General features: G+C 37.2%; 1 protein-coding gene across 1 annotated transcript in view; it reads left to right on the top strand.

Moving 5' to 3' along the window:
* The window catches only part of ncbp3 (nuclear cap binding subunit 3), a 34,058-nt gene extending 14,349 nt beyond the window's left edge, over positions 1 to 19,709 (top strand). Inside the window, exons 6-13 of the mRNA XM_051681757.1 lie at positions 7,364 to 7,524; positions 7,621 to 7,729; positions 12,437 to 12,536; positions 13,165 to 13,274; positions 13,484 to 13,781; positions 15,142 to 15,335; positions 16,906 to 17,088; positions 17,206 to 19,709. Of these exons, the coding sequence (XP_051537717.1) occupies positions 7,364 to 7,524; positions 7,621 to 7,729; positions 12,437 to 12,536; positions 13,165 to 13,274; positions 13,484 to 13,781; positions 15,142 to 15,335; positions 16,906 to 17,088; positions 17,206 to 17,504 (1,454 nt within the window). The 3' untranslated portion in view covers positions 17,505 to 19,709. The remainder of the gene's footprint in view (positions 1 to 7,363; positions 7,525 to 7,620; positions 7,730 to 12,436; positions 12,537 to 13,164; positions 13,275 to 13,483; positions 13,782 to 15,141; positions 15,336 to 16,905; positions 17,089 to 17,205) is intronic.
* The last annotated feature ends 8 nt before the right edge of the window (positions 19,710 to 19,717 follow it).

The raw sequence follows: 19,717 nt of genomic DNA, 5'->3' as shown, positions 1-19,717 counted from the left end.
GAAATTCAAACTATAAATGTTGTATTCATGCTCCTTAATGGTATGTGTGACAGATTGTGTTAGCAGGCCATTCAAATAGAGCAGGTCACAACACAATCTCTCACATCACACACAAAAAAACAAACATGAATGAACATCTGAGGGTATGGTTAAATGTTACATGTGCCAAACCTTAAATAGCAACAACTCCAAATTTCAAGCTTTTGAATGAATTTTTTATTTTTATTTTTTTTTTAAATGAGAAGCTTTTAATGAATTAGCTAGCAGTTCCAGGTTAAAGGATTAAAAATGAAAACTATTTAAAATATTGGTTAACTGTATTGGCCACAATGAACCATGAATTTTCGGTTATCAGTATCAGCCCAGAAATTCCATATTGGTGCATCCCTACTTTTGAATTATCGGCATCTGCCTATAACTGTCCCCAATTGGCTGATTAACAGAAGTTACAGACTTACAGACTGCCTTGTCAATTGAAAGTGCAAATTTTCTGTTTTCAACTTTTTTTTGGTGAATTTTGATTAAAGGGGTCATGACATGAGGAATACAATTTTCCTTTGTCCTTTACAAACTAAGAGGTCATTGTACTGTAAAAACATACTGTAAGTTTCAGGCTTCAAAACTTCCTCCTCACTGCAGAAAGAGCATTTGTTGAAACCAAGTTGCCAAATGACCCATTCTCTACTTCCTCCACATTGTGATGTCACACTGTGGTTTACGTTTGTGTCTGGCCACCTCCACAACACATCAAAGCCTAATTGTCCTTATCACTTCTGTAGTCCCGCCCAGCAGCAGTTAGCTGTGAGATGGCAACTGGGCAGCAGGAATTGACCCTCTGCTAAGCCCCGCCTTAAATTTCTGACCAATCCTGTTTTAGCAACTGTTCCCGGGCTGCTCTTTTTCCAATGAGAGCCTATGGGAGTAATGTGTGTTTGAGAAGTTTTAAGCGGGATTTTATCAAAATGATCCAAAAATTGTAAAACACTTTGTTGCCAGGTCACTTGTAATAGTGACACGAGGTACCTAGAGAAGATACATGCAGTGTTTATTCTTTCTTTAAAAAATTATTTTTTATTTTTTTGAGAACAGCATACTATGGATTAAAGTGTGTCAGTCCTCATTCCCAGATTAACTTCAGCAGGGACACCTACATTTGCTCCAAGGTTCATTAAAGCTAATAACTGAACGTTAATTCATTTATGCATTGATTCAAGTCAGAGTAAAAGCGATAGTAAATAAACAGTTTACAGCATCAAAATGAGTGTTATGAGACGTTATAAACGGCTCTGTTCACTTACACTAATGTTATTAGATGTGTAATCGCTATTAAAGGAAGTTTTTCTCTTTTCAAGTGACTAATAATCAATTGCCTTTATTCTGATTCACAGTCCACAGAGTTTTCAATCAAATTACTATGTAATTTAACAATTTATTTTACAGAAAACATCTGTTTATGAGAATATTTTATAAGAATCTCCTGTTCCAGTGGTCGGCAACCTTTTTGACATGGAGTGCCATTTTTTATTTTCCTGATCAATGGCTGTGCCAACATGCACATGTATGTGATTTTCTGAAATTTGAGTCCACTTGTGAAAATGTTTCTATTTTGCGTTTTTCTAATTTAATCGTTTATTTTCATTACAAATTATATTATCAGCATAACAGTTTGAGTGAAAAATTTGTCCAAAACATGAAGATTATAATATAATCATGATCCTGCATGTGAATTTTCACAGAGCATCTTGTGAAAGTGCTTTAATGAAAGAAAACCAGTCCTTTTGTACAAAATGAGTTAACACAGTCACAAATTTGCTTATGATTACTGATCACGAAATTGTGTGGAATCTTAAATATTTCTTACATTATTTCATACATTTTTCAAAATCACACAAAGGGATAATCGCTAGTACACAAGCAACAGTGAGAGAGGAGCAGTCTATTTTATTTATATGAAGATTTTTGCACCTGACCTGCATTCCAATCTACATCTTGCATGTAATCCTTCATCATGATCACGCAGCATGTTTTCATCAGCTGAATGGGAGACTAAACACGATTAAAGTGTGACGAGACTCACGCTGCAAGTGCAAGCCATTTGTGCATCACAAGCCAATCAGCTATTTAGCTCTTTTCGGTGAATCGCACCTGCAAAATCCTAAAATTGTATTTCCAGGTTTCATTTATATTTTTAATAGACTCTCTTTTAATCGTTTAATGTAATTTTGAATGTGACCATGGTTTAAGGACGGTGCACCTGTATGCTGGGTTGGAAATCTCAAGGATTAATAGTGGTGTTTTCCTTTATTACATTGTTCTGAAAGCAAAAAGAAACAAATGAAACACGGACTGCAGGCTGTCATCCGTGCCTGACCACAGCAAAGCGGGCGCATTTACTCGCGTGATTAACTGCAAGTTAATCGCTGCCGGCTCGTGATGCAGGAATGGCTTGCACACGCTGCACGAGTCTGTTGGGTATACTGCAGTCTCGTCACAGTTTAACTTTTTGTTTAGCCTCCCATTCAGCTGATGAAAACATGCTGCGTGATCATGAGGAAGAATTACATCAAGATGTAGATTGGAATGCAGGTGCAGCATTTAATGTCAATAAAATAGTCTACTCCTCTCTCGCCGTTGCAGGCGTGCCAGTGATTAAATGTATGAAATGTACTTGTTTTTCTCTGTCTCATACTGTTGAAGTCACAGTTCATTCAGGAGCATGAAAGCACTGGCCAAGCTCAAGCACCCACCCACGTGAGGCTAGAAACAAACTTAATTTGTATCCTTGTTTGACAGACAGCAAGAGACAATGATAAGACACCTGTTTACTACACTTCACCTGCATATCTTGTGCATTTGACAGCCGAAGTTATTAAATAAACAAATGGGAACTCTTGATTTTGCAGTCTTGTGTCATGGTTATTTAAACAATATTGATTATAGCAGCGTGTTAAAAACCATGTAGTGAGTTAAATTATAATGCATAATTCATGATACATCAATCTGGAATGATGCGATTTTTAAGAGATAAGATATAATTTGGTGAATGATTATGAAAGTAATAAGTATAATATAGTTACAATGCATTCATAAAGTATTCAGACCCCTTCATTTTTTTCACTTTTTATTATGTTGCAGCCTTCTGCTAAAATGCTTTAAATTATTTTTTTTTTTCACATCAATCTACACTCCATACCCCATAATGACAAAGCAAAAACCAGATTTTTGATAATTTTGCAAAATTATTAAAATGAAAAAACATCACATTGACATAAGTATTCTGACCCTTAACTCAGTTTGAAGCACCTTTGGCAGCAATTACAGCCTCAAGTCCTTTTGGGTATGAGGCAACAAGCTTTGCACACCTGTATTTGGGAATTTTATGCTATTCTTCTCTGCAGATCCTCTCGAGCTCTGTCAGGATTAGTGCCCGACCGATATAACGGTCGTCCGTTATTAGCCTTTCACCGATGTATCGGCGTATATGTTTACCAATATGCGCAGATATGAAAACTTTTTTCAGAACATATAATGCAGAAAACAATGCTTTAGAATTGGTGTCATAACGTAGTTTGTCCAGTAGAGCGTGCTCCGACTCCACTGTTTACAGAGCTGACTCTAAGCTGATGGTGGCTCTGCAGACAGGGCGGAGTTAAGCGGTGCGGAGTTGAGCGGTATCTTCTCGGTAATTTGCTTACTAGTTTGTGAAATACATACTGGAATGTTAATAAACAATGACCCCATCATTTTCCCTTTTAAATATAACTAATATAACGTTAACCCTGTCCCTGACTACCATGTCACTCATGTTTATCACAACTGTTTGCTGTTAGCCAGCTACAGTTTGTCAGTACAGTCAGTAATGTAGCAGATTGAAAGGTAAGCATCAGCGCATCTTTTTGCAGCTTAATAGACAACAATGCGGTGGTGGATTGTGTCTGTTGAGTGTTGAATTCACGCTACGTTGTTACCTATTTGGTGAGACAGAATGCTGGTCCATCTTTTACTCTCCGTGACAAGCTAATAGCTAACTAGCCAACCACGTAGCATACTTTCATTGATTGTCAGCTGAGTGTTAGTTAATGTGTAAATGTATTCACCAAACTGTTTTGTTCAGGATTCACAGTTTGGTACCCCCTTCAACCGAACAATTCCAGTCGTGTCATTTATAAAATCTAATATTTAAAAGTCTGGTTTTCCACCATTGAAATTTCCCCTGAACTTGTATAGCAGAATATGGTGTAACACCGCTTGACTCGGCAGGTGTAAATTTTTCTTGTTTTACAACCTGCCCCTAATTCATTGCAGTATTAAAATAGTACTGGACATACAGTACTGATGTTTATTTAGCTATTTTATTTTTATTCTTTATTTTAATGGTCAGCAACTGACGGATACTAAGCATACAATACTGATGTTTATTTAGCTATTTATTGTATTTTTATTTATTTTAATGGTCAGCATTTGACTGATACTGAACATACAGTACTGATGTTTATTTAGCTATTTATTTTATTTGAATTCTTTATTTTCTCAGTGTTCATGTCTAGAATTTGTTGACAATGTATAATAATAATAATGTCAAATATTCTTTTAAGAAAGCAGCCTTCAGAGTACCTTTGCATAGTCATATTGGTGCACAATCCACATAGAAAAGGTCTGTTTTCATTCCAGCTCAAAAATTAACTATCGGACACCATATCGGTAATCAGTGAAGTTACCCCCTCTAAAATCGAAATCAGTCTAAAAAATCCCATATCGGTCGGGTTCTAGTCAGGATGAATGGAGAACCTCGGTGGACAGCCATTTTCAGGTCTCTCCAGAGATGTTCGATTGGGTTCAAGTCTGGGCTCTAGTTGGGCCACTCAAGGACATTCACAGAGTTGTCCCTAAGCCACTCTTGTGTTGTCTTGGCTGTGTGCTTATCGTCATAGTCCTGTTGGAAGGTGAACCTTCAGCCCAATCTGAGGTACTGAGCGCTTTGGTCCAGGTTTCATTAAGGAGATCTCTGTATTTTGCTGCGTTCAGCCTTCCTTCAACCCTGACCAGTCCCCCAGTCCCTACCGCTGAAAAACATCCCCACAGCATGATGCTACCACCACCATGCTTCACCTTTGGGGTGGTATTGCGCAGGTGATGAGCGGTGCCTGGTTTCCTCCAGACATGATGCTTGGAATTGAGGCCAAACAGTTCAATCTTCGTTTGATCAGACCAGAGAATCTTGTTTCTCACAGTCTGAGAGTCCTTTAGGTGCTTTTCGTGTCTTGCACTGAGGAGAGGCTTCCATCTGGCCACTCTGCCATAAAGCCCAGATTGGTGAAGTGTAGCAGTGATGGTTGTCCTTCTGCAAGTTTCTCACATCTCCACACATGATCCCTGGAGCTCAACCAGAGTGACCATCTGGTTCTTGGTCACCTCTCTTACCAAGGCCCTTCTCCCCCTATTGCTCAGTTTGGCTGGGCGGCCAGCTGTTGGAAGAGTCCTGGTTGTTCCAAACTTCTTCCATTTAAGAGTAATGGAAGCCACTGTGTTTTTGGGAACCTTCAATGCAGCCAAAATGTTTTTGTAGCCTTTCCCAGATATGTGCCTTGACACAATCCTGTCTCTGAGCTCTGGAGGCAGTTCCTGGTTTATGCTCTGATATGCATTTTCAGCTATGAGACCTTATATAGAAAGGTGTGTGTGTGTGCCTTTCCAAATCATGTCCAATCAGTTGAATTTTCCACAGGTGGACTCCAATCAAAGTGTAGAAACATCTCAAAGATGATCCAGAGAATGGGACGCACCTGAGCTAAATTTCAAGTGTCATAGCAAAGGGTTTGAATACTTAAGTCAGTGTGATATTTCAGTTTTTTCTTTTTAATAAATTTGCAACGTTATCAAAAATCTGTTTTTTAGTTTGTCATTATGGGGTATGGAGTGTAAATTGATGTGAAAAAAATAATTTAAAGCATTTTAGCATAAGGCTGCAACATAACAAAATGTGAAGAAAAAAAAATGGAGAATACTTCATGAATGCACGGTATATGACTGTATTTTGGTCCAAAAAACTTTACTAATATTACAAATGAGCCTCAAGGAACATTTTAAAATAATAAAAAAGGCATGTCATGACCTCTATAAATATTATGCAACATAAGTGTTCATTGGAATTCAGCAATTTTGCTATTATTTCTGTATATTTACTATCATTTCATTATATATATTTGTAATCAACCATTGGCCATTATAAAATCCATTGTGGTGGTTGATGACCACTGCATAGAATCTTATATTATCTGTATTCACAGTTTTCATGAGAAACCACTGGGCAGTGCCATGATGATTGTAATTGCCTGTTTTTTGTTCCTGGTCTTTAGACGCAATGTAAAAACTACCAAATCGAGCGATCCAGATGGAGAATAACAACCATTTAATTTTTTTTTTTTTTTTTTTTGGGAGTAAAAATTAACTTGTGCTGTTGTTGGCTGTCATAACTCAAAGTAGTTAATGATATCAACGTAACTAAGCTTGGACCTTCGCTTCATGTCATCTACACACTCATTTGAGGCACTGTCAATAAAAAACTGTCATCTCGACTCTGTGAAGTATCGGCACTATAAAGTGACATGTTTTTTTGATTATTTTTACAAATTTAATACCTTAAACATCACTGTACATGCTAAGAATATACGCAGATGGGAGTGAAAACACTGGGGACTGGAAATTGAAAATGGTTGAATCGTGGAACACTTCCGCATTCAGGAAAAAGGTGAATAGGTGTGTTTGACAAGCTCTGATGACAACACAGCTTATTTGCGATTGGCCAGATCTCTCTGATGACAACGATGATGTGCGCTTCATGGGCTGTGTTCAGAATGGCATACAACCCATACTACTCTGACAACTATCAGTTTAAAATAGTAGTATGCCATTACCAAGGTGTTTATTCTGACACCTTCAGTTTGGCTAAACTCACAAATCCATGTTTTTATAAAAAGTACAATTCTCTTTTCATGCAATTTTAATCCTCTGTATGATTCAAAAATACTCTTATTGGTATTATAATAACATTGGCTTATATCAGACTTTATTCTTGTACACACAGGCACTGTATTAAGCAGCACTTAACCTATTCAAGTAAATGGTGGTTTTGGTGATTATATCTAAAATTTAAGCATCTGTCAATCAAATCCACTTTGTCTACACTAAAGAAAGCAAATGTTGCGCAGTCTGCTGTCACTGGTGTAGGTTCAGCACACAACGGGAAGCACAAAGTGTCCGGCTTGACTGCTTGACTGCAACCGGCAAATCTCGCCGATTATAGTTGAAGTCGAACACCTGTTGTTACATTGTGGCTGACCGTGGTGATTTTTTGATTTCCCAGCACAACGAAACCGTGGCTCTGATGATGATGAGGAGGAGGAAGGCGAGGTAGATGATGATGAAGTGGTGAAAGCAGACAAGAGCAAAAGTAGTGATGGCAGTGAGGGTAAGGCTAGCGACATTGAAGAGGAGACAGAGAAGAAGACACAGGAAACCACAGAGGTAAATCAGGAATGGTCACAGCCTTAAGGACATTTTTCAGGGATCATTTTCATATTCCTTTTTTGACATGCTTTTTGTTATATCTTTTGATCCCAGACAGACCTGCTATCCCAGACAGAGAGAGAATCTCTTTTTCGGAACGATCTGCGACCCACAATCAAGCCCTTCAAAGGCAACAAGCTGTTCTTGCGCTTTGCCACCCATGGTGAGAAAACAGAGTTGAGCGTGTTGGTCATTTACTACATATGCAGAAACAGTTGCTCTTAAATACTACCAGGGCTGGGCGATATGACCAGTGCCGGTCCTCCCCATAGGCAAACTAACCAAGTTGCTTAGGGCCCCCAGTCTGCCAGGGAGCCCCACACTGTCAAAGACATTGTAAGTAGTGTTACAAACATACTGTCGGGGCCCCACACACATTTTTGCTTGGGGCCCCCAAAAGGCTAGGACAGGCACCAGTGTTGGGTAAGTTGCTCTAAAAAAGTAATTAATTACTAACTACTAATTACATCATCTACAGTGTAATTCGATTACTGTACTAATTATGAAATTACATCAGAAGTAACTGTAATAAAATTACTGAAAAATGAAGAGTAATCTCTTTACTTTTTTTCAAAGAAAGTCATTTCATTACAGTAATGTATTACACCCAACACAGACCGGCACTGTATGTGATGATATATATATATATATATATATATATTGCAATTATATAAAGTGTCAGTTGATAGATTTTGCTATATCGTGTATATCACAATGCGCAAATATCCATGTGCGTGGCATGAATGTATTTATCAGTGGGCAGGGCTTCACTTGAGACTGAGGAGGAAATGAATTGTGGCCGGTAAAAGCATCAGTTATTTGCAAAGGCTGGTTTAGCCCCAATTCACTAAATTCATGCAAATTGCATGCAAAATTCCAATATTGTGGGGCGATTCTAACTGACTCGCTCAGACTAACTCAATGTGTGATGAATTATTGCTGATATGATCGCTAGAAATGTCAAGAAAATGAAAAGGAGCTTGTTCTTAAAACAGGTGCGACATCTGTGGTGTTGGTTCCAAAAAGCAGACACGGAGCAGATAAAATGATAATCACTCATGGTAATACAAGCAATCTGTTTTACCACCTCAAAATGAAGCATGCTAAAGAATATTATGTAAGCCAAAAGATGCACTCTGCATATTTATTTTCTTCAAGAAGTGTTATTTTCTATTATATAATTCGTTGGGTATTTTATACTTGTGGCATCGAACTGTGGCATCAGGTGAAATTGAGCATTATGGTAAGGTTGATTTAAAAAAATTTTTTTTTTTACTTTGTCAAGTTTCATATAAAGAGAAAATTATGTAAGTACAGGGCTCTACAATAAAGACTGCCAGGTGACACAGGGCCAGTGTGAGAAAGATTCAGGCCATTTGCTAGAACTGTCACTTTCCAGATTGGGCAAGTGTTGGACTTATAACGTTAATACAAGCAGACGACAAGCGAGAAAGCACAAAAGTTTCACTTAGAGAACACAGTCTTCTAACCGAGCACTCGGAGACAAGCGAGTGTGATTATATTGAGCATGCGCATGATATACTGGACGCGGCAAGGCATAGTCGTGTGAGCATATGAGCATGCAGACACCAAGTGCTCTCAGAGAAATGACCTCACTCTGTTCCAAGTGTCTTTGCAGAATCTATTACTAATGTGTTGAAAATTGCAGGGGAAAAAATAACCCACTTCATGAATTTCGAAGTGGGATTGCATGCCTTACGTAACATTTCAATGATCCCTGCTCATTTCATGTTCACAGTGTGGGAAATTCCCATATTTTTTTCGTTTTAACATGTTGGTGATTATTATTAATCCCCAAATAAGAACATAAGAAATCACTAGTTTCTTTATACAGGACTATAAATCTCCGTGCATCTCACATCATCTCTCTCCGTGCAACATAGATGCTGTTTAACGTGCATATGCTCTCGCAAAGTCACAGAGTGCTAGTGTTGTTCCCACATTTTAAAAAAAAGTGCATTTCTCTCTCATTTTTTGGCCTTTAGATATGAAATGCTGGATGAAAAGTAATAAACTTTGTTAAACCCTAGTTATACATGTGGCTGGAAATCTGAGCTGCTCATCCAAAATATAAGTATATATTTAACCAGGTAATATTTCAAAACTTATATTAATTTGACATGCTAATGGTATCTTATATGAAAACAAGCAAAATCTCAATGGCTATTATTATTGTCAAAGCCATTCAGCTCTAAGATGACATTTAAAACGGTCTACTTCATAACATTCTGATAACACACCTGTTACGTGTCTCATTTCTGGACTGTACAGGGATTTTCTTTCTCTGCTTTGTGTATCAGCTAGTATTTGTCTTGTTTGGGTTGTGTAATTTTATGTTTATATCCACATTCTTAATTCATAAAGCAGACCTAATATCTACCTAATGTATATTACACATCACAACCGATTTAGTAGCAAGTCTCCTCTTTCAGGAATTCATGTTATTACATTCAGCCAATAATAAAAATCTTAAACTCAATTTAAACTGTATATATTTAATTGTCTTAAAAATGAAATATACAGTTGAAGTCAGAAGTTTACATGCACTTGGGTTGAAGTCATTTAAACATTGTTTTAACCACTCCACAAATTTCATATTAGCAAACTATAGTTTTAGCAAGTCGTTTAGGAAATCTACTTTGTGCATGACATTTTTCATTTTCTAATAATTGTTTACAGACAGATTGTTTCACTTTTAATTGACTATATCACAATTCCAGTGGGCCAGACATTTACATACACAAAGTTAACTGTGCCTTTAAGCAGCTTGGAAAATTCCAGAAAATTATGTCAAGCCTTTAGGCAATTAGCCAATTAGTTTCTGATAGGCTAATTGGAGTCAATTGGAAGTGTACCTGTGGATGTATTTTAAGGCCTACCTTCAAACTCAGTGACTCTTTGCTTGACATCATGGGAAAATCAAAAGTAATCAGCCAAGACATTAGAAAAACAATTGTGGACCCCCACAAGTCTGGTTCATCCTTGGGTGCAATTTCCAAATGCCTGAAGGTACCACGTTCATCTGTACAAACAATAGTATGCAAGTATAAACACCATGGGACCATGCAGTCATCATACTGCTCAGGAAGGAGACACATTCGGTCTCCTAGAGATGAACGTAGTTTGGTCGAAAAGTGCAAATCCCAGAACAACAGCAAAGGACCTTGTGAAGATGCTGGAGGAAACAGGTAGACAAGTATCTATATCCACAGTAAAACGAGTCCTATATTGACATAACCTGAAAGGCTGCTCAGTAAGGAAGAAGTCACTGCTCCAAAACTGCCATAAAAAAGCCAGACTACAGTTTGCAAGTGCACATGGGGACAAAGATCTTACTTTCTGGAGAAATGTCCTCTGGTCTGATGAAACACAAATTGAACTGTTTGGCCAGAATGAACATCGTTATGTTTGGAGGAAAAAGGGTGAGGCAACATCTCAAGACATCAGCCAGGAAGTAAAAGTTCAGTCGCAAATGGGTCTTCCAAATGGACAGTGACCCCAAACATACCTCCAAAGTTGTGGAAAAGTGGCTTAAAGACAACAAAGTCAAGGTATTGGAGTGGCCATCACAAAGCCCTGACTTCAATCCTTTAGAAAATTTGTGGGCAGAACTGAAAAAGCGTGTGCGAGCAAGGAGGCCTACAAACCTGACTCAGTTACATCAGTTCTGTCTGGAGGAATGGGACAAAATTCCAGCAACTTGTGAGAAGCTTGTGGAAGGCTACCCAAAACATTTGATCCAAGTTGAAAAGTTTAAAGGCAATGCTACCAAACACTAACAAAGTGTATGTAAACTTCTGACCCACTGGGAATGTGATGAAAGAAAGAAAAGTTGAAATAAATAATTCTCTCTACTATTATTAGTTCTTAAAATAAAGTAGTGATCCTAACTGACCTAAGACAGGGAATGTTTTCTACGATTAAATGTCAGGAATTGTGAAAACCTGAGTTTTCAAGTGACGCTGTTCTTTGTGTGCATGCAGGGATCATGATGTGTTCTTAAGTGGTCTCAGAGCGGTTCGTGTGCAATGGGAAAGTAAAGCGCTGCAGGTTCACACATTCATGCAATTACAAAACATTTGTAACTGCTACAAGTGAATATAAAAATAAAAAAATGGGACACAGTATCACAGAAAAGGAGGTGACAGTGTTTCACCAAATTTGTTGTGAGCAACAATGCAAACTGTCTTCCAATGTTCTGCCAAAATGAAAGCTCTGGGTGAAGTAAATATGACACAAATATTACTATTGTAAAAAACAAATATAATTCGCCTAATCATAATATTCAGTATTATATTGCATCATAATAAAATTCAACTGGGCTCAAAAAAAGTGAGGGAACTTGTAGTTTTTGCACACCCTGTTCATTCACAATAGTTCCCCCAAAAATGTTATAGTAAAAATGTATTGCGTTTTATTACTGCATTGTGGTAATAGTGCATCTAAATTAAAATGATTAAATATCATTCTGGCTTGTTAATTTTGTAAAAAAAAAAAAAAAGAACTGGAAAACATGCCTTTTATTATTTTTTAACTTATTTCATGCATTAAACATTTTTGAGTATACATGGCTACTTTAGCTGTTTGTTTGAAATGATTGTTCCTCTGGTTTAAAATCAACAACTTTTAATGCCGTTTCATAACAAATGCTTAATTATCAAGAGATACTGTATATCGAATATTGTCAAGCTGAAAAATATCTATATAATAAGTCATATCGCCCAGCCCTTATTACTGCATGCTTGTGTTGTTTAAGAATAGATGGTTCACAATGTGTGCATTTAAATGAGTTTGTCAAAATTTAAAAAGATCTGTGCATATTGTGACTGTTGGCTGGTTTTTCTATCAGACGACAAAAAGGAGTTAGGTGCGGCCAGGAGAAGTCGGTACTATATGAAATATGGGAATCCAAATTATGGCGGCATGAAAGGCATCCTAAGTAACTCCTGGTAAGAAGAACTTGAATTTGCTTGCAGATAAGGCCCAGGCAGATGAAAAAAAATGTCAAATACATTGGCCCAAAACCAGACTTTAGACAATTAAGCTACTCTTCAAAATGTATTAATTAGATAAAAAATATAAAAATAAGTGGCATCTGAAAGCAAGTGATGCAAGGCCTTTTCTTAGAACTTTTATTAGCCACTTTTTGCAATGAACTCTAAGCAACTGGCCCAATGTCATTTATAATGGTATAAATAAGTCAGTTCCTTTCAAGTTTACACGGGTGCCTTAGCGGAGTAGCCACAGCAGTAGTTCATTACATTAACTAAATATCGACATGTTCCATTAAGTTAGAATGCCAGAAAGTGTGTAAACATTTGGTCCTAGTTTCAAACGGTAGATCTATTGTTTTATCAGTCTAAAAAAATAAATAAAAAAAAATGAAATATTTTATTTAGTGTAGTTGTGCTATCTTTACATAAATGCCACTTGGTTTGATATTCTGCTATCTATTGCAATAAAATTTCATACATTAATTGTGGCTTAAGTGTCCTAATACTTTTTGAGGCCACTGTATAATTCACCTGCAGTTGTGTACTTGGAATTGAGTTGTATGGTTCCTGTCCATTTCTATAGGAAACGGAGATATCACACGCGGAGAATCCAGCGTGACGTTCTGAAGACCAAAAAGTCTCTCATTGGAGACAGCATGGGACACACCCCACCATACACTCATCGACATTCGGGTATGAGAAAAAAAAAAAAAAAAAAGACTTTCATTGTTAGTTTTTTTTTATTTATTTTTTTTTTAACTTATTTTAGCATGTCAAGCACAGAGCTGGTCCCTCAATATCTGTCATGGTTACAGCCCTGCTCATTTGTATAGGTCCTTTATTATGGAAGTATTAGTTCACTGTAGTTTTATTTGTATCATGGCTTTTCCTCCTTTTTTAAGCTGACCTGGTAAACCTGCCAGAAGATCCAATAACAGAAGAGGAGGAGGAAGAGGAAGAAGATGCAGAAGAGGACATGGATGCTGATGATAGAGTGGTGGAGTACAGAGAACGAGGAGAAAAGGAACGGGGTGAAGGGGGTCTGCGCAGTCGCTTAGGAGACCCGTCACCTGGCTCTTCAGATTCAGATGAGATGGACTATGACCTGGAACTGAAGATGATCTCTACACCCTCCCCCAAAAAGAGCATGAAGATGACCATGTATGCTGATGAGGTGGAAACCAACCTTCGCAGTCTTCGGTGAGTAATGGATCCTTTTTAGAGTCCTTCAATGGGTCCTGGTGTGGAGAGATTGGAGATTCATTCCTTTCATACCCTGCACACATCCTTCTCTTTTTGAGAACTCTTTGACAGGGTTCGTACAAGGTGCTTGAAGTACTTGAATTTGGCTTTTTCAAATTTAATTCCTGGGAAAACCCTTGAAAATAGCAATTTTTACCAAGAGGTGCTTAAAAAGTTCTTGAATTATAGAAAATCTTAAAATACGTTGCTTAAATCATTTAATAAATGAAATGTATTTATTTTCGGAAAAACAAGACGACAGACCACTAGACCACTGCTGAAGCAGGCAGTGCATAGGCGGCGCTGTCACTTTTGGCCGAACAAGTGTGCAAAAAATCAGAACACAATTATTATTAATTTAATAATTTAAAAATAATGTTTGTCCCTTGATTTCATTTTATTGGTTTTATCAATGTTAAAACTTTTTATTTTTTTTATGTTTTTTTTTTTTTTTTTAAATACAAAAAGTTGTAGAAAATAATTTAAGGTTTAAGTTCAGAGGCTGCTTAAATATTCATATAGTTATTTTTCCCAGCATGTTAAAAAGTTATTCACATTTTAACTAATATTTTCACACAAAACTATTTGGTGTTGTACCCCATTGAACCCTCAAAATGTGGTGGTGTAACCCATTTAACCCTCGTTAGTGTTAACTTAGTGTTAACTTGCTTAATTTGTGAAACAAAATTAAATAATACAAGAAAGCCAAGTTGTCCTTTATGAATAAAAATGAATGTCAACATGTTTACCCTCAGCATTTATAGGCAAAAACTGAACTAAATGGAAAAGTTCAATATTTTGTAAGTTGGAAAGTCAAAATTTTTAGAGAATGACCCATTTGCAATTTCAGTCAGTTCCTCACATAAATCTGTTGTGTGACTTTAGAAAACATGACACACAGCACATGAGTCATATGGACAACTGTTTACAGACCCAGTTATTCACTTTTGTTGGAAAGCAAAGTGTGTTTTAAGGGAGCACACTACAATTGCACATCAATTTCATCATGAATGAACCAAGAATTGTTACTGTGAGAATATGTAGTTAAAGATGCACATTGTTGTACTTGTAATAAGTGGTGTTTTATTAAAATAAATGAACTGAATGGTTAAAATATTTGTATTTAATATTAACAAAAATAATTTGTTTTAATGATATCTCAAGCATAGTCCTTGAAAACAAATACAAATGTGCTTAATGTCCTTAAGTCCTTGAATTTAACTTTGAAGCATCTGTATGAACCCTGCTTTGATAATTGCTAGTTTTTATGAACATTCCTAAATTAACAGGATTAATAGTGTATCTTCCACTTCTCTAGAAACTCTATACAGAGTGACACAAGTAGCAGTGTTAAGAGTCGCATTGGTAGTAGTGGTGATGGTGGAGGAGGTGGCTCATCCAAATCTACATCGGACAAAGTGACAGATGTGAGGCAGTTACTGGAGGAGAAGAGGCAGGGACTCTCTCAACCGAGATCACACCCCCCAGTGGTGGCTTCTAGTGGCAAGACTGGTTAGACTCCCATCTATGATGTATTCATTAAATTGTTTTTGCTTTTTTTTTTTAAGGAATAGTTCACCCAAAAATGAAAATTTAATTTTTTCCCAAAATAGGTTTTGCAGAATCTCTAATTTTCCATACAATAAAAGTGAAACGGGATAGACACTGGGAAGCTTCAAAAATTACAAAAAAGCTCCACTGAAGAACCATAAATGTAGTTCATACATCTCATGATCTATATTCCTGTGTCCTTCTCATTTCTGAAATTGTGCATCCTCGTTCCCTGTCCTTGCTTCCTTTCCTCGCTCCTAGGAATGGGTATTGATACAGATTTCCCGATTCAATTAGATTCCGATTCACAAGCTCTTGATTCTGGTTTCGATTCAATATCGGTTCATTTGGGTTTATTTCCGTTATAATGTCCCTTTTGCTTACATATAGAAGCAATTATCTCCCAGCTAATGCTGTTAATTATACAGGGGACCTTTTTACTACATTAGGGAAATACACATTTTACGAATTATGTTTGATTACTTTTTCATCATTTTGATCACATTTTGGCTTTTTACAAATGAACAAATACATTTTTAAAATTTAGTAAATAAGTAAATAAGATTAAATTTCATATTATTTTTGTTACATATTTATTGTTAAATTGCATAATTTGTTCTATTTACATTGATTTGTTGAACACGTGCTAAAACCGCTACTGTCTCTAACAAAAAACAGCATATTGTAAACACTAAACAGCGCCTTTAAATGACCGGCAGTTAACTAGAGAGGACACAAATGGCTTTACCTCATCTGTGCGATGCATGATTAGAATTAAATCTTTTTTTTTTTTTTTTTTTTGGTTTGCTGGTATATTTTATCATTTGTATAAGCACATTATTTAAAAAAAAAAAAAAAATACTTTTTTTACAAAATGTGTTTTTGCTGCTAAATTTTTGTAGCCAGTGTACTTGAAACAGTTCAATAAAAATATACATGCTAAAAAAATTAATGAAGTGAAGCCGGAACACTATGTGTTCACTATTAAAGTTTATATTTTCGCGGGAGTTTGGCGCGAGCCTCTGCTGACGGCGTGTGCATCATAGCGCTTGAAAAGCACTACACGACATGTGATCTTCCGGACAGGAGCTGCTGCAATTAAATGGCACACAAAAGCGCCGTTAATGGCATTTATACAGTATATTCGCTTAAAATTCCCTTATTTGGGCATTCAAATGTTATTGGAATTTAAATGGCACAATAATCAGATGATTATTTAATAATCGCAACAGGCCTACTGCTGTGCTTTCTCACTCAAGCATCCTCTGGAAGCTTCCTCCATCCTCACCTCCTCGCGGTGCATTTAGAGAATTAATACATCCTTCATGATGGCAGACTTTGATTGGTTTCAGAGTCAGTGGCTTGAGGACGAAGGAGCGAAGAAACGAGGATGGACAACTTAAGAAAAGAGAAGCACCAATTGTCGCTTCGCAATAGAATTTTCATTTTTGGGTGAACTATTGGTTTAACTTCGTTTTAATGAATTGATGGCCACAGCATTGTAAGCATCTTTTTGTTTTTCTCTCCATAGATGTGAGACGAAGATTAGGCAAGAGGCCACACTCTCCAGAAAGACAACAATCTGTGTCTCCCATCATATCTAGGAGTGCAGTTTCTCGGAGAGAGCCTTTGACAGATGTGCACAGCAGACTTGGCGTGGCTAAACATGATAGCCGTGGTCTCTACTCAGAGTCTTCAAAAGATAAGAAAACAGGTACACACGAAGTAAATGCAGAACTTCTTAGTGTCCACTAATGTCACAGATCTCCCCACATTTAGTTTTCTGAAAATTTGGCTGAAACTTCTAATACTCTCAGTATGTGTGTTCCAGGGGGCTTGTGGAGTCGCCTCGGCCCATCACACAAGGACGGTAGCGATGATCGAAAGGTTACTTCTCGAGCGTCCTCCTCAAGAAGAGAGATAAGACGACAAGATGACGTGGAATCTGATGGAGTTGACGAAGACGATGATGAAGAGGACGACTCTCAGCTGCAGAAGATGTGGGGAGCAATGATCAAACAGAAGGAGCAGCAGTCCAACAAGATGAAGAAAAGCCGACTGGACAACCTGCCCTCGCTGCAGATCGAGATCAGTCGAGACAGCAGCAACAGCTCGGACAGTGACTCCTGAGTGACTCCCGCTGTAGGTGGAAGTGTGGGAAATTATGGCGTACAAGATAAAGTGGAAGAGAGTTGGAGAACATCTCTGAGAGACTGGACTAAGAGACCCTGACATATATACTTAAACATTCCCACACTCCCACCTCTTGCCTCTCTATTGACTTTGCAGATGTTCTCCTTTGGTCTCCCTCCAAGAAATTTAGAGGACAGACTACATTTTTGTTTTGTCATTTCAAAGAAAGGGCAGTGATGAGAAAGCCCTTGCGTTTGTTTTTCTTCAAAAGAAAATGTTGAGATTGGTTTTATTTAACTAACTGAGGGCCCATTTTTAATATATGGTGATGCACCAGGTTGATTAAAAAAAACAAACAGTCCCATGATTTGATTTAGTGACTGGAATAGCAAGCGATGTAAATTGGTGTCTATTAGCAATACGGTTTTTTAATATTGTTCGTGTCAATAAGTTAATGGATGGTTGGGTTATATTCATGTTACATTACTAAGACTGTCCAATCACTGTGGGTTTGATGCAGAGACAGTAATTTTGTTTCTCTGGTGCAAGCCGTATTATTGCAAAGACCGGACCTGGATGGATTAATGCTTTAATTTACTCAGCCCTGTGAGAGGGGCACATACTGTAGCCAGTTTAATGATCATTTTCCCAACACAAAATGGTCTACATTCCCTAAATATATGTGATCAGTGAAAAGATTTCATGAGGAAAAAGCATTGTATGTTAAATAAACATGTTTTTTTTATTATTTATATTTTTTTATATATACATTGAATTGGGTTTCAAATAAGTTGGTACTTTAGGAACTGATATTGTGTATTATACAACCGTTCCAGTTGAATCTGATTGGGCGAGCAGTATTCTAAGAGTGCTTATATACAGTCCAACAGCACTGGGACGCTTCATACCCAAAGTATACTTCAGTCAGACGCAAACAGGACGCATGACACAAATCTCGTCATCAGCAGAGTGCTCGAGCACTGAACACGCGCAACCTAATTTTTCTAACCGCTCGGCTTTGTACGAGCATAATGCACATGCACCTGGAATTATATGCACTAATTAGTGGGCCCCCAGGGGTGGCGACACTCACATTTGAGCTGTTGCTGTCACAAAGAAGTGCTAGAAGATGATGTAATTACTGGTTAACAACAGGAGACGAAGGTAAAAACAACAACAGTGGATGTGTATGTCAAGAACGCATGTGTGAGGAGGTCAAGGGATACCTGCACTTGTTTAACTCCAGTCTGAAGGAATATAAAGACATCTTTATGCTTCTAAACTCCTGAAGAGAAATAAGGTGTTTCGTAGTTGTAACATGTATGCACCAAACACCTGTGGAGTATACATTGACAGGCTCGCGTTCAACCTCTACGCAAACGCTGAGCGTTCGCGTCAGAATCTATGTATACTTTGGGCTTCACTATTTGCATCCCTCTGCATCTGTGTTCGTGGCTTTCAAAATAGTGGTGGGGAAGTTGATTCATTGTTCATTTTGATTTAATTTCTAGACATTGCATATTTACTCCAGTAGGTGGCCACAAATTAGCATCTTTTATGTAATGAGCAGGTCCAAATGGAATCTGCAAAATTTCTTGCCATTTTATGTGCTGCTTTTGTTGGAAATTCTGCGGAATGGATGTAAACATGGTAAAATGTCTTAAACTGAGTTTTAGTGTACTACAGTTGTAATGGTTGCTGGCTGACAGTATTATCAAATTATCTAAACTGTAATAAACACGCAAGGTGCATGGGACGAGTGGAAAATTGTGAATGGTGGGTATCGCAAATTTGTGGAAATCTGAGTTTTCTGCAGCCTTTTGTGTGTGCAGATTCCATATGGGCCCAGCTATTCAATCATTGACTAAACTGATTTGTTAAAAAACAAGAGTCGTTCACCATTGCAACATTAAAAATGAACAAACGATTAATTCACTGTAAAGATTTGTTCAGAAACACAACTATTTTTGCTGGTGGTGAAGAAATGCATGAACTAACTGGCCAATTTTTTTGTCTGAAATGCAAGTTATTTGATGTAATTTACTTGTTTAACTGTTGTATAAGAGCAATATCATTACTTAAAGTTTCACTCAGTATTTTTTACTGCATTAAGTTGTACTTTTAGTTGTATAAAATCATACCAACTCTTATGAGATGAAGACTACAGTCATTGAAGTAACCTATAAAAGCTGTTTAAATCTACATGGAGA

The sequence above is a fragment of the Myxocyprinus asiaticus genome, chromosome 40, assembly GCF_019703515.2.
Source record: "Myxocyprinus asiaticus isolate MX2 ecotype Aquarium Trade chromosome 40, UBuf_Myxa_2, whole genome shotgun sequence".
In the NCBI taxonomy this organism is placed as follows: Eukaryota; Metazoa; Chordata; class Actinopteri; order Cypriniformes; family Catostomidae; genus Myxocyprinus; species Myxocyprinus asiaticus.
The sequence above is the reverse complement of the archived record's forward strand: the minus strand, read 5'-3'. Positions and strand labels throughout refer to the sequence as shown.